General features: G+C 46.9%; 1 protein-coding gene across 1 annotated transcript in view; it reads left to right on the top strand.

The window, feature by feature from the left end:
• Nucleotides 1-11,581, top strand: part of CECR2 (cat eye syndrome chromosome region, candidate 2) — a 44,380-nt gene that overhangs the window by 27,100 nt on the left and 5,699 nt on the right. Inside the window, exons 8-14 of the mRNA XM_010145349.1 lie at nucleotides 3,360-3,516; nucleotides 7,329-7,458; nucleotides 7,734-7,771; nucleotides 7,874-7,965; nucleotides 8,236-8,362; nucleotides 9,757-10,190; nucleotides 11,304-11,467. Of these exons, the coding sequence (XP_010143651.1) occupies nucleotides 3,360-3,516; nucleotides 7,329-7,458; nucleotides 7,734-7,771; nucleotides 7,874-7,965; nucleotides 8,236-8,362; nucleotides 9,757-10,190; nucleotides 11,304-11,467 (1,142 nt within the window). The remainder of the gene's footprint in view (nucleotides 1-3,359; nucleotides 3,517-7,328; nucleotides 7,459-7,733; nucleotides 7,772-7,873; nucleotides 7,966-8,235; nucleotides 8,363-9,756; nucleotides 10,191-11,303; nucleotides 11,468-11,581) is intronic.

The following is an 11,581-nucleotide window of genomic DNA, read 5'->3' as shown; positions in this document are numbered from 1 at the left end:
GGATGTGGCAGTCATCCCTGCCACAGGGGAGCCGGAGAAGGTGCCAGCATGTCTGATGGCTTGTTTGCCAAGGGGTGGGCAGCAGGCGAGTCTGGGGGAGAAAACCTCAGCCTGGTGCAGGGGTGACCCCTTCCTCCCGACTCCGTGAGCTGGATGACGCTTGGGTCGGAGATAGAACTGCTCCGTAGGCTCCTAATCCTGCAGGGGATTTCTCAACAGGTGGTTCAGATTAGCTCCTCATTAAAGAGCCGACCGAGCAGCACCCTCATTAGAGCCGCCCTGCGGAAACTGGAGCAGGGAACGTTTGGGGGATGAGGGGCTGGAGCGTGGGGCTGGAGGGGGCCAGGGCGCCCAGGGCACCCACGCCTCCTGGCCTTCTGCCCCTCAAGTCTGATACCCGCTGTCTGGAGAGCAAAGCAAAAGGCAGAAGTTTGGCCCTTTTGGGGTCGCAGGAGGGGGAAAGGCTGAGATGTTGTGTCCTGGAGTGCTCTCTGGCGGAGAGAAGGAGGTGGTGATGACACGGTCACAAATGCAAGGGGTGTTTTTTATCCTCCAAGTGGGGAGGAAGCTGCAGAAACGTCCCTTTGCCACCTCTTTGGTCAGGAAGGAAGTTTAACTTGTTTGGGGTTCTTGTTTTTATCATTCCAATATGCGTCTGCTTCCATCACATCTAGTAGGAGTTTACTTGTTCGGCTTGCTTATTTTTGTTAACCCTAAGTTGAGCACACTCATCCCCAACGGGCTTGACTGGGACACCAGTTAAGGCAGCAGGTCCCTCAGAAAATCGGACTGTTTCTGTGTTTTAAGTGTCTTGAAGAGCCTGTGCCAGCATTGCTGCTGCCCTGCAAGCACTCCAGGGAGCAAGCACGGTTGTCTGGGCATCTGCTGCAACCCTTGGTGCTCGTTGCACTGCACTTGTGGTTTCTGCTTTTCCCTTTTCTTCTCTTCCTAGATGACATCCTCTCCTTCGCTTCAGATTGTCTTTTTGCTTTGTCAATGCTGTGTTTATGGTGGGTTGATGTAGAACTTGTGGATTCTTTGTTGCGCCTTTACAGTATCGGGTGCTGAATACACCCTGCAGGCTTGGAGAATTCCTGGTGTGAGCACTGCAGTTTGGATGTTGTGTTCTTGTTGCCACAGGACATGAGGGGTGGAAGTTGTATGAATCCCAGGAAAGGGAAGGTCTGACCTGTGCCCCAGCAGCTGAAGAAGTGTGTGTGGCATACTAGACTGGTTTAGAGAGTCTAAAGGCTAATGGTCACATCCTCAATAAAACAGCTTGGTGTACCAACTTCTGGTGGCTGGTTCTCGCTCACCTCTTCTCTTATAATTGCTGCAGAACCTGACTTTCTTGGTTCCTACTGCAGATTGATCAAGAAAGTTGAAAGAAAACTGTTTGACGGTGGTCAGGATCAGGCCTGAAAGGAAGCTGATGGCAGTGCCTGAGTTGGAAATCAGATAGTAGAATAGCAATTGAGAAAGGGATGTGAAAAGAATCAAAAATGGAAATGTAGAACCTCATTTTGTGGGTTCTCAACCTCTTGTACTTGGCGTAGCAGTTTCAGTCTTGGGTATCCTGGTGTTTGGATACTGATTGTTTGGAGGAAAGGTCTGAGAGAGAAAACTGGAGCTGGAAAGATTGATTTATAAGGAAACACTTAACCTAATAACAAGAACATGGGAGTTTTGTGTGTCTGAGAAAGCCTATAAAGGCTGGAATGTGGCTGAAGAAGAGAGTTGATGCTTGCCCAGAAGTACGTAACTACAAATAATTTTGTGGAGTGAGAGGATGAGAATTTGACTTTAGGCTGAACGTGAGAAGTGGGCTAACATAAAGGTGTGTCAACTTATAAGATGGTTTCCTTAAGAAGGTGATAGAAAAGTGAAGTACTAATATTTGCAAAAGATCTGAAATGAAAAGAAGATGGGCAGTGTTCCTTTGTGAGATCATGCTGTGGGTTTCACCTAAAAAGATCCACGCAGAATTGATGTTTCTGCTGTCTGGTCTGTTCGTAGATGCAGGATATGATCCTGATGTCTTCAAGAGTCCCGTCTCCTGGATGCTTCTCCATGGCTGTTGGTGGTTGAAGCATAATTCTCTTAATATTTTATTGCTGCTGGAGACCAGGAAATAATACGCAATGCTCGTTCGGAGAGCTGCAGGGGGAGATCACAGGGCAGTGCTGTGTAGAGAAAGGGGAGGTAAAGGGGGGATGAATGCACAGTGAAACCAGACAACATTTCTAGACATTTATCCAAACACCCCAAGGTTCCACTTGTAGGCAATGAAACAAGGACAAAATAGTAATCATGGTGCCAGATTTTTTTTCTGGGGATTAATAATGATCCTGGAGAAATTGATGGTCTGAGCAGCAGCCAAGGGACCCCAGCTGATTGCTAATCCTCAGGAAATGCCTTCTATGTAAGTGGTGGTTGCTGGTTATTCCCTGAAAACGAAGGCGGAGAAAGCTGTATGTGCATTGTTCTCTTCCAGTTGATAGCCCTTGCTGACAAGGCACACATATCTTGGTCTTGCAGAAGTCAGAGGTGGGAGTGTTGGTAGATGACTGATTCATTTGTCTTGAATTAAGCTTATAAAGGTAATTCCACACTGCCATATACATACCTCACACTTTATTGGAGTAATAGGAGCAGGCGATCCCTGGTCTGCAAAGCCTGCAGTCTGAGAGGGCTCAAACAGCCCTGTATCCTGCTGGCAGTGGGGAGGTAGGGAAGTGGGGGGCAATAAAGAGCCAGGCGTACTTGAATGAGAAAACTGGTTGGGGGACCCAGCAGGAAAACTGTCCAAACAAATAAGCGAGAGCTAGTTCAGGTGAGGTTAGCACACAGGTATATGGCAGGCCTTATTCTGAACAGGAAAGGAAAACATTCCAAGCAGTACCTCCATACAAGGCTATTTCAGTTTCTCTTCCTAAGTGCTCTGTGTTTTATAGCAAAGACACATTCAGCAGTGTAGTCCTTTCTGCCGATGCTTGCAACTCAGGGCTCTGCTAGCCGGAAGTAGAGTTATTGTGCGGGAAAGTCAGCAGCCTGAATCCTTTGCCTAGAACGGAACTGCATGTGGTGCATCCCTGGCAGAGTGGCAGCTTGTCTAACTCATCGCTTCTCCTTCCTTTGTCCCTGTCTTGGTAGGATTCCATTGCTTGACAAATAACTTCCCTTTACATGTTACTTTTCATCCAAGAATTCATATGTATGAGTCCTTTTCTTCTTTTTTTTTTTTTCCCTCCAGCTATTCATTGTGAGTATGCTTTAATACTTGCTCAAAGTAAACCTGCCTCTGCTCAGACTTCAGTAAGCCAATTCTTTACAATTTTTGGTGCACCATTTTGTCACAGGTAAACCCGAACCTGCTGAATTCGATGGAGAAGCAAAGGCGCAGAGAGGAAGAGGAGGAGCGCCAAATCCTTATAGCAGTGCAGAAGAGGGAGCAGGAACAGCTGCTAAAGGAGGAGAGGAAGAGAGAGATGGAGGAGAAGGTCAAAGCAGTGGAAGGTACGTGCGACCAGTGTGAAGCAAGAGTGGAAGTTTTCAAAGCAAAGACTGAGATCTTGGATTAAGATCTGCCATTTGCATTTCTCCCCTGCCAGACCTGCTAAAGGGAATATCTTTTCTTGCACTTACCTCAGATAAATTGGTCTGACTGTAGCTTCTTTTCCTTTGTCTGTCTCCCTTGGTGTTTAGTGGCTGTTCCGTAGTGCACCCTTTAATTGTGTTGTCTTCCTCAAATCATGCTTATTTTTCCCCTTGCCCCAGCTGTTACTTCTTTTCCCTGATATTCATGTTATTCCTGAGTTCTCTTCCGTCTCTCCACTTGCCTTCGCATGGATTTCTCTGTGTGTGCAGGATTAGCTGGCTTTGCTCTTGCTGAATAGCATTTGGTCCTTTTTGCCTGATGCAAAAAGAAGGATTCCCTTGGAGGAGAAAGGGAAGAGGAAAACATGGGAGTAGCAAGAATAATATTTTTATATTGTGCCTGACCTTATCAACTGGAGAACTCTAAGATGAGGAGACCAGGCTAAATAGAGCACCAGAGGTGGTGACTTTAGGTGTTGCTTTTGGGGTTTTTTTGTGGTTTTGAATTAAATGCTGATTTAAGCTGTTCTGTTGTTCTGTAAGAAACAGCCATGTTTTGTTTAATACCTCAGATCAAGGCACAGACAGCAAGGGCTCGGCCAGCACACGTAGGCACTGGTGTCTGAGAGCAGGCTCTTTTCTGGCCACCTTCTCTCTGTCAGCTTCCCTCATGGGAATTCCTTTATCTGCTGCATTTGCCGCAGTGGCCGTCTGGGCTGTTGCAGTTCCAGGGAAAGGCTGAACATCCTCAGAAAACTGTGGTGGTAATCTGTGGCGGTATCAGTATCACAAATCCTTAAGTGGGTAAAGAATCAGAAAAGGAAAAAAGATGTAAGTTCATGCAAACCTTGTAAGCTTTCCAAGATGAAACACTTTGCTACCAGATGTTTGGTAGCAGACCAGATGTTATCTAAGAATAGTTTCTTTTACCTGATTACTTTCTAACCTTTAGAAAATCCAATTACGTACTTGGCCTTCATGTATTCCTGGTTACCAGTCCTGGCTAATCCGACGCTTTAAACTGAGAATCATCCAGCTTCCATATCTGCCACAGAAATCTGTCTCACCTTAGCAAATTGCGTATTCTCTGTGCTTTAATTCTCCATCTGCACAGACAAAATTAATCTTGATGTTCCAGAAGATCTACAAAGATACATGTACCTGTAAAAAGGTCTTCGCTTGGTATAAGCCATGTCCTTTTCCGGGTAAATGCAATCGTTACATCATCTGATGCAAAGTCGCCAGAGCCACTCAAAGAAACTGGCGTGAGATTGGGGAGTACACTGTTTTACGCAGATTTAGCATACATTCATGCTTTTCTTGGCAGGCATGCTCTTATTTTGGTTTGTGCAGTTTCTTTCAGTTTAGTTTAAACTTGTTCTTTGTCAGTTTAGCCTAAGTCAGGAGAAGTCTGCTTTTAAACTAGTGCAAAAGCTGTTTGGAAAGGTTATTCAAATGACTGACTTGTTCAGTTAAATCCCTGCAATGTTTTTCATCTCTAGAAATGGCAGCTATCCAGGTAAAACTTTGGCTTCTTAACTATCTTTCCTTATTGCCAAGCACACCCTCCATGAGCATTTGCTTTTATGACAGTTCTTGTGGTGGAGAGAAAGTGATTTGAAAATGAAGTCATGTGTTTTACTTGGATCAGACTTGTTAAAACTGGACGTCCACTGACAGAGATTTTAGGGTAACAAAAATTTTCTTGCATTTTGCAGTCTGTTTGGGTTGTAACATTAATTTTGTAAGGTTTCTGTAGAGGGGTGATGTGAAACACAGAGTGAAGTATCTACTCTCCCATGAACTTCGTCAGCACTTCACCTGCTTCTCCGTTTTGGGGTGTATGCCTGTTTTTAGACCACACTCCTGTTTCTAGTTTGGGATTTCGCTTCCCCCCACTCCAACGCACGCCCCAGGAAGTGAGCTTCCTGCTGGGCCCATCTGTACTTCCCTGGATTTATGACTTAAAGCAGCTTCCTAGATTTCTATCACAAGAGCAGGTTAGAGTTTCCCAGTTCTCTTCCCAGATGCTGCTCCAATGTTATCTCTCATGTGTTAAGACTTTCTAGCCCTTTGAGGTACTTTTTAGGGTATTGGCTAGATTTTGAAAGCTACTTGGTAGGACTCAACCCAGGCCAGCAGCATAACAAAGAGATCTGCCAGTGATCTTTAACATGCTATATTAATCACTTGCTGTGTTAGAGGGACCTGCCATTAGTCCTGACCAAGCTCCAGTCTGGAACCAGGGCTCCCTGATTCTTGTCAGTTTACCAGCTCAGATCCTGGCATGCCTTGATGGATTTCCAAAACGTACATCACCTTACCACTCGGCTGCTGTTGCCATGAGATTTTCCTTTTGCTGCCGAAGTCATCACCTTGTGTTTTTCTCGGCTTTCTCACTTAAGCATCTATTACAATGTCATTGAGGTGATGCTAGTTTTAGAAAAGAAGCATGAAGTACTGATCTGTGCTTGGACAGACTTAGGTAATCTCTGTTAACTTCAATTTGATGTTGGACTTCTCATCATTAAATGTTATAGTAGATGCTGTTAGATTTCGTAGGACATCTTAGATGCAAGTCCTGCCCTCCCAAACTCAGTGCTACCCAGAGTCTCCTAACAGAAAATTTGGACTTTCTTTTACCAGTTTTTGACATATCTGGCCATGGACCTCCCTGGAAATACCCACCTTGTAGCTACTTCTATTTTCTCTGTGCCGTCAAGCCCCATCCCGCGTTTGGTTTTGACTGACAGAGGAAGACAGTAAATTTCACCAAAGCTGGAACTTCTTAAGTCTTTGATGTTTCCCAAGGATGGACCCTCTGCTAGGGGGTGTTAGTGAAGTCTCCTCCATCTTTCTTTCACTCCAGGCGTTCCCTGATGTGGCCTCTTTTCTGGGGTCTTACTCCTGTGACATGTCTCCTTGAACATTACTTCCGCAGAATTCTGCTCCTAGAGAAAGTTGGTACAACCGCAGGTGTTTAGCAAGTCAAATGAATTCAGATTTCCTATAAGAAAAAGGAAATGAGGTTCGTAAGAGCTCATAAACTTTCTATTATGAAGCGGTCTGTTAGCCAGCTGTCTGGTTGCAAACCACAGGTTATATTACCAGCATTGCTTCTTCCTGTCTCTCACCTCTTAAACCAAAGCTGTCCCAGTGGCCCTCCTGTGTGGCAGCTTGCTTGCTCTGGCTGCTGGCCGTAAAGGCCTACCTAAGCAATCTTTCCAAAGCTAGCCATGTTGGGTTCTATTAGTGACCCCAGGTACTCATTGCCGCTCAGCTGATAGAACCTCACCTTCCCTCAGAGCTCTTCATCCACTTCAGTGCAAAACCAGCTACCTTGAGTTCACCTGGCTGAGGTGAGGCATCACAACGTGGTAACTTAACAAGCCAGCTCTTTCCATAGTGCTGATCTATGCCTAGGTCTGTGAGGTGAGCTTCTATCTTTGTACCGCACCATGGTCAGGAATTTGTCTGGAACCTTCCTAGGGAAGCATCTGTGTCACAGTAATCCTTCAAAACCAATGATTGTAAAGTCAAGGGAAAATGAAGAGGCACATTGATGGTGCACTGTATTCTCACCTCCTGTCCTGTTGCTGCTTTTGCTGAAAGAAGTACAACATTTCCCTGGAGTTTTTGATAGCTGCAGGAACTGCCTTCGTTTTCCCTGCAAGATGTTGTTGACAAGGAGTGCTGAATTGTTTTTCACCTCTCCCCATTCCCCCCTGCAGAACGGGCCAGGAGGAGGAAGCTTCGTGAAGAGCGGGCCTGGCTGCTGGCACAGGGGAAGGAGCTCCCCCCTGAGCTTTCCCACTTGGATCCCAGTTCCCCTACCAGGGAAGAGCGAAGGACCAAGGATCTGTGAGTATGCAGCACACCAGGGCATTGAAGTAGTGAGTACAGGAAGGAGAAGAGTGTGATCGTTCACAGGAATGAGGAGAGATAATTGGTGTTGGAGAACAGTGAGGGGTAAGCTGAGAAACATCTGGATTTGGTCCTTGCTAGAGGTCCGTTTGTCACGAGGCCCGCTTGTCAGCATTATGGCACTGTGTGTGGAGTGGAAGGGAAAATTAAGTACGAGAGCATGTCTTACGTGTCCTCAGTCTGCATATTCACTGTTGTGCTTCCCATTACAGCTTTGAACTGGACGATGAGTTCACAGCCATGTACAAAGGTGAGTCCTGCCCCAGGCTTCCCCTTTGCATGACTCGCTCAAAGTGGAATACACCCCTGAGCGTGTGTGTGTAACCATTCCACTTTCTTTTGCTACTGCCAGTTCTAGATGTGGTAAAGGCTCACAAGGACTCTTGGCCCTTCTTGGAGCCCGTTGATGAATCATATGCTCCCAACTACTACCAGATCATTAAGGTATGGAAGACGGTCCAGCCATCTTGACTGATGCACTTTGTTGACAGGGATGCAGTTTTTTGGAAGTGGGATGTGTTACCCTTGCAGTCAAACTGCATGACTCCAGTAGTCCCTTCTAGCCTTACAAATCAAGGAAACCAAAGCTGAGAGGCTGCGTGTCAGGAGAGCAACCTCTGCTTGCCATCCCCTCTCTGTGAGGAAGCTTGCTGTGCAACTTCGTAAACCCCGCTACACTTGCTGTAGCTGAAGGGAGGTCTTCTTGCATTTCAGGCTCCCATGGACATCTCTAGCATGGAGAAGAAGTTGAACGGAGGTCAGTACTGCACCAAGGAAGAATTTGTGGGAGATATGAAGACCATGTTCAGGAACTGTCTTAAGTACAATGGTGAAGGCAGTGGTAAGAGCAGTGAGATGCTAAATTCATCTATTTGCAATACTCAGTCAAAACAAGCAGTGATCTATTCCTACTTCCCAGTACTCGATTTGTGCTTATTCTCTTTCAGGGTGTTTTTTGGGAGGCTGGACAAAAGAGTGGGAGCTCCTGATTGAAAAGGCCTGGGGTTTTAGCGAGGTTTTTAGCACAGCTTGGTCGTGTTGATTTGAAGCCTGGCATGATAAGGAACGCCCATATTGGGAGATGGTGAAAGCAGAACACAAAAAGAGAAGAAAGTCTGTTTCTTTCTGAGCTCACTTCTTCATGTGCTTGTGTATGGCTGTGTGCTCCTTTTTCTCATAATGCCTAACACAGACTTTGAAAAACATTGGAGTCTGGTTAGCTGCTGGTGTTTCCTGAGTATCAGAGGAAAGTGAGGAATGAACCAGGCTTGTAGTCCTTTGGATGGAAAATGCAGGTTTTATGTTCCTCGGCTACTGAATGAATGAGTCTGTAAATGGGAAACTCCAAATTTAATTGTCATGCCAATTAAAACTCTGCACGTTGCTTAGGTAAGAAATCAGTTCCCATATGGTGGGTCATCACTGTGGCTCACGAGTTCTGCCTTGAAAGGGAAAATAGAGCTTCCTGACTTGCCGCTGTGGGCCTTAAGTAAAAGCATTCCTACACTGCTACTGGGAGAGCTCAGTTTCTCAAGGAACTTCAGGGGTGGTTTAGTGGAAACAACGGCAAAGTCATACGCTTCAAGGCCTTGTCATTAACACCTCTCACATGTCTTTTTCTTCCTACCCACTCCAATGAAAAGCAGGAGCCCCTCTGAGCAGAACTGTCCTGTGGAAATGACACAGCGGGGACGCTGGTTAGCAATAGCTTTCGTGTCAGGGTCAACAAGTGTTTTAGAAACTGTGCGTGAATAAATGTGTTTGGTGATTTTCCTCTGTCTTGTAGCATACACAGAGATTTGAATAAGTCCAAGAAAAGCCTCTGAATGTAATCACATAGCATTGCTGGGAGTTCACATTTCTTCCCTCAGCACTCTGCTGGCTAACTGTGCAGGTCATGCACCTCTGTGAGCAGAGGTGGTGCTTCTCGTAGTGTAACTCTTGGCACTATGCTGGAACACTGAGTTAACGCTGACTCTGCAGGCTGTGCCGCTAATGGTACTTTGTCGTGCCTGTCTGGCTGTCCTCTGGTGGGGTTACCGAACAAATCTGATGCTGCGTTGCTTATTGAATTTATGAACATAATCCAGTGTTGATTAGTTAGAAACCGAAGTCTTCGTCAAAGAAACTTTACGGAAGGAAGATGATTTATTTGATGGGAGAAGTCTGGTGTTGCTTAATTGTTTCTCTCTGTAGGGCTCTGTCCCTGATGTCATTTGGGTTTTTTGACTGCAGAATATACCAAGATGGCTTACAACTTAGAGAGGTGTTTCCACCGAGCAATGATGAAACACTTCCCTGGGGAAGATGGAGACACAGATGAGGAGTTTTGGATCAGAGAAGATGGGAGACGAGAGAAGAGGAGCCGGCGGACTGGCCGCTCCAGCACCGGCAGTGTTTGGACTCGGTCGCGAGACCCAGATGGACAAGGCAAGAGGCAGCAACGCCTGGAAAACGGAGGAAAACCTCCACCATATCGAGCAACTTCCAGAGCTCCCGCTTCTTCCTCCTCTTCCTCTTCCTCCTCCTTCTCCTCATCCTCAGCAGAGGATCCAAGTGGCAACCCACTGCAGCCTCCTCGAGAAGTGGGCCCTTCCAACGGGCGAGGTTTCCCTCGCTCTCTGCAGTACGGCGGCATGTCCAGCCCTGTGCCACATCCCACCCAGATGGTAAGAAGCAGTTTCTGCTGTTCTTCACCCACCAGGCCTGTGGAGGAAGGGAGGTAAAGGAGAATGAAGCTCTCTGCTGTGAAACCCCTACTGCATGGCAAGAACCTTTTCCCAGAGATTAAGGGTCAGAATTATGGTTTCTACAGCTGGAACTTTTCAGCCCTTAGATTTAAAGTGGTACAATTCAGTCTTTGCCACACTAGCCGGGAACAGCCTCCTGACATTTCCCATGGGCAGCATGTCCCTGTGTGGACTTGTGCCAGCCCTGGTTCCCCCAGCTCTCTTCTCTCCTTAGAGAGTTGTCCCATTGTGCAGGGAAAGCAGTCACATTTCCTCTCTTAACCTCCAGTTTATGATGCTGAAAAAACCAGTCTTGTTTTGTCTCCATTGTTCACAGATGCCTGGTAACTTTGTGCCATCTGTGTACTGCTGCATTTTGTGCCTGAAGTACTTATAAAAGCAGTAAACGGAATGAAATATAAGGCCACCCTGGACTGTGGCAGTGACCTCTCTTTAGCCCAACATCTATTCTCTGAATGTCACCTGTTCTCCCCGCCTCTGGTCTGTTCCTCATCCATCCTTCACTCCTTTTCTGTTTGAATCAGTGGTGTCTTGTGATGTGGTGTATCAGCTGCCCCTTTGAGATCCAGGCTATCCCTTGCCCTTTTAGCTAAAGATGAAATGAAAGTTTTAGAGCAATTCTTGTGATGCAGATAGTGGGAGGCAGTAGTAGAGCTGGAGGCAACGAGTATTTTGAAGGCAATCCAGCTTGTTCCCCTGTCATCCTGCTTGAATATGCTTGTGGTTCGTTCCTCTCCTTGGAGCGAACCACTGCCCCCTCCAGTCCTCTTGCTTCCTCCCAAGTAGTCGGGTGGCAAGTGAGTGTATTGCAACCTTGAGTGCAGGGACACGTGCCTGGGCTGTGAGAGAGTGGCTTTTGCAGAGGAGCTGTGTCTCCTTGTAGGAAAGAGTACGGGTTTTCATGGTATCTCCAAAAGCTCATCTGCTCATCTACGTTGTTTCCTCAGCCTTGGCTTCCCCTCACCTGCAGCAGCTCTGATGCTTTTTTTAACACTTCATAAATTGTTTTATTTCTCCCTCCCCATCCCCCAGAGACCAGCTGTGCCAGGAACCTTCGGTCCCCTGCATGGATCAGATCCCACAAAACTGTACGGCTCACCGCGAGTGCCTGAGCCTCACCCTGGAGACCCGATCCAGCAGCACCAGCACTTTGCCGTGCAGGTAAGAAACGCTGCAGCCCAGGGGAAGAGCACCCCAGGGGTCAAGCACCCCAGGACCTGCAGGTCCCCTCTGCTCTTCATGGTGTGACAGCTCTCACTGAGACCCACCCCGTGCCTCTCTGTCTGTCTCTCTCTCCGTCCTCCCCAGCC

Source organism: Buceros rhinoceros, unplaced genomic scaffold, assembly GCF_000710305.1.
Source record: "Buceros rhinoceros silvestris isolate BGI_N320 unplaced genomic scaffold, ASM71030v1 scaffold22720, whole genome shotgun sequence".
In the NCBI taxonomy this organism is placed as follows: Eukaryota; Metazoa; Chordata; class Aves; order Bucerotiformes; family Bucerotidae; genus Buceros; species Buceros rhinoceros.
The sequence above is the reverse complement of the archived record's forward strand: the minus strand, read 5'-3'. Positions and strand labels throughout refer to the sequence as shown.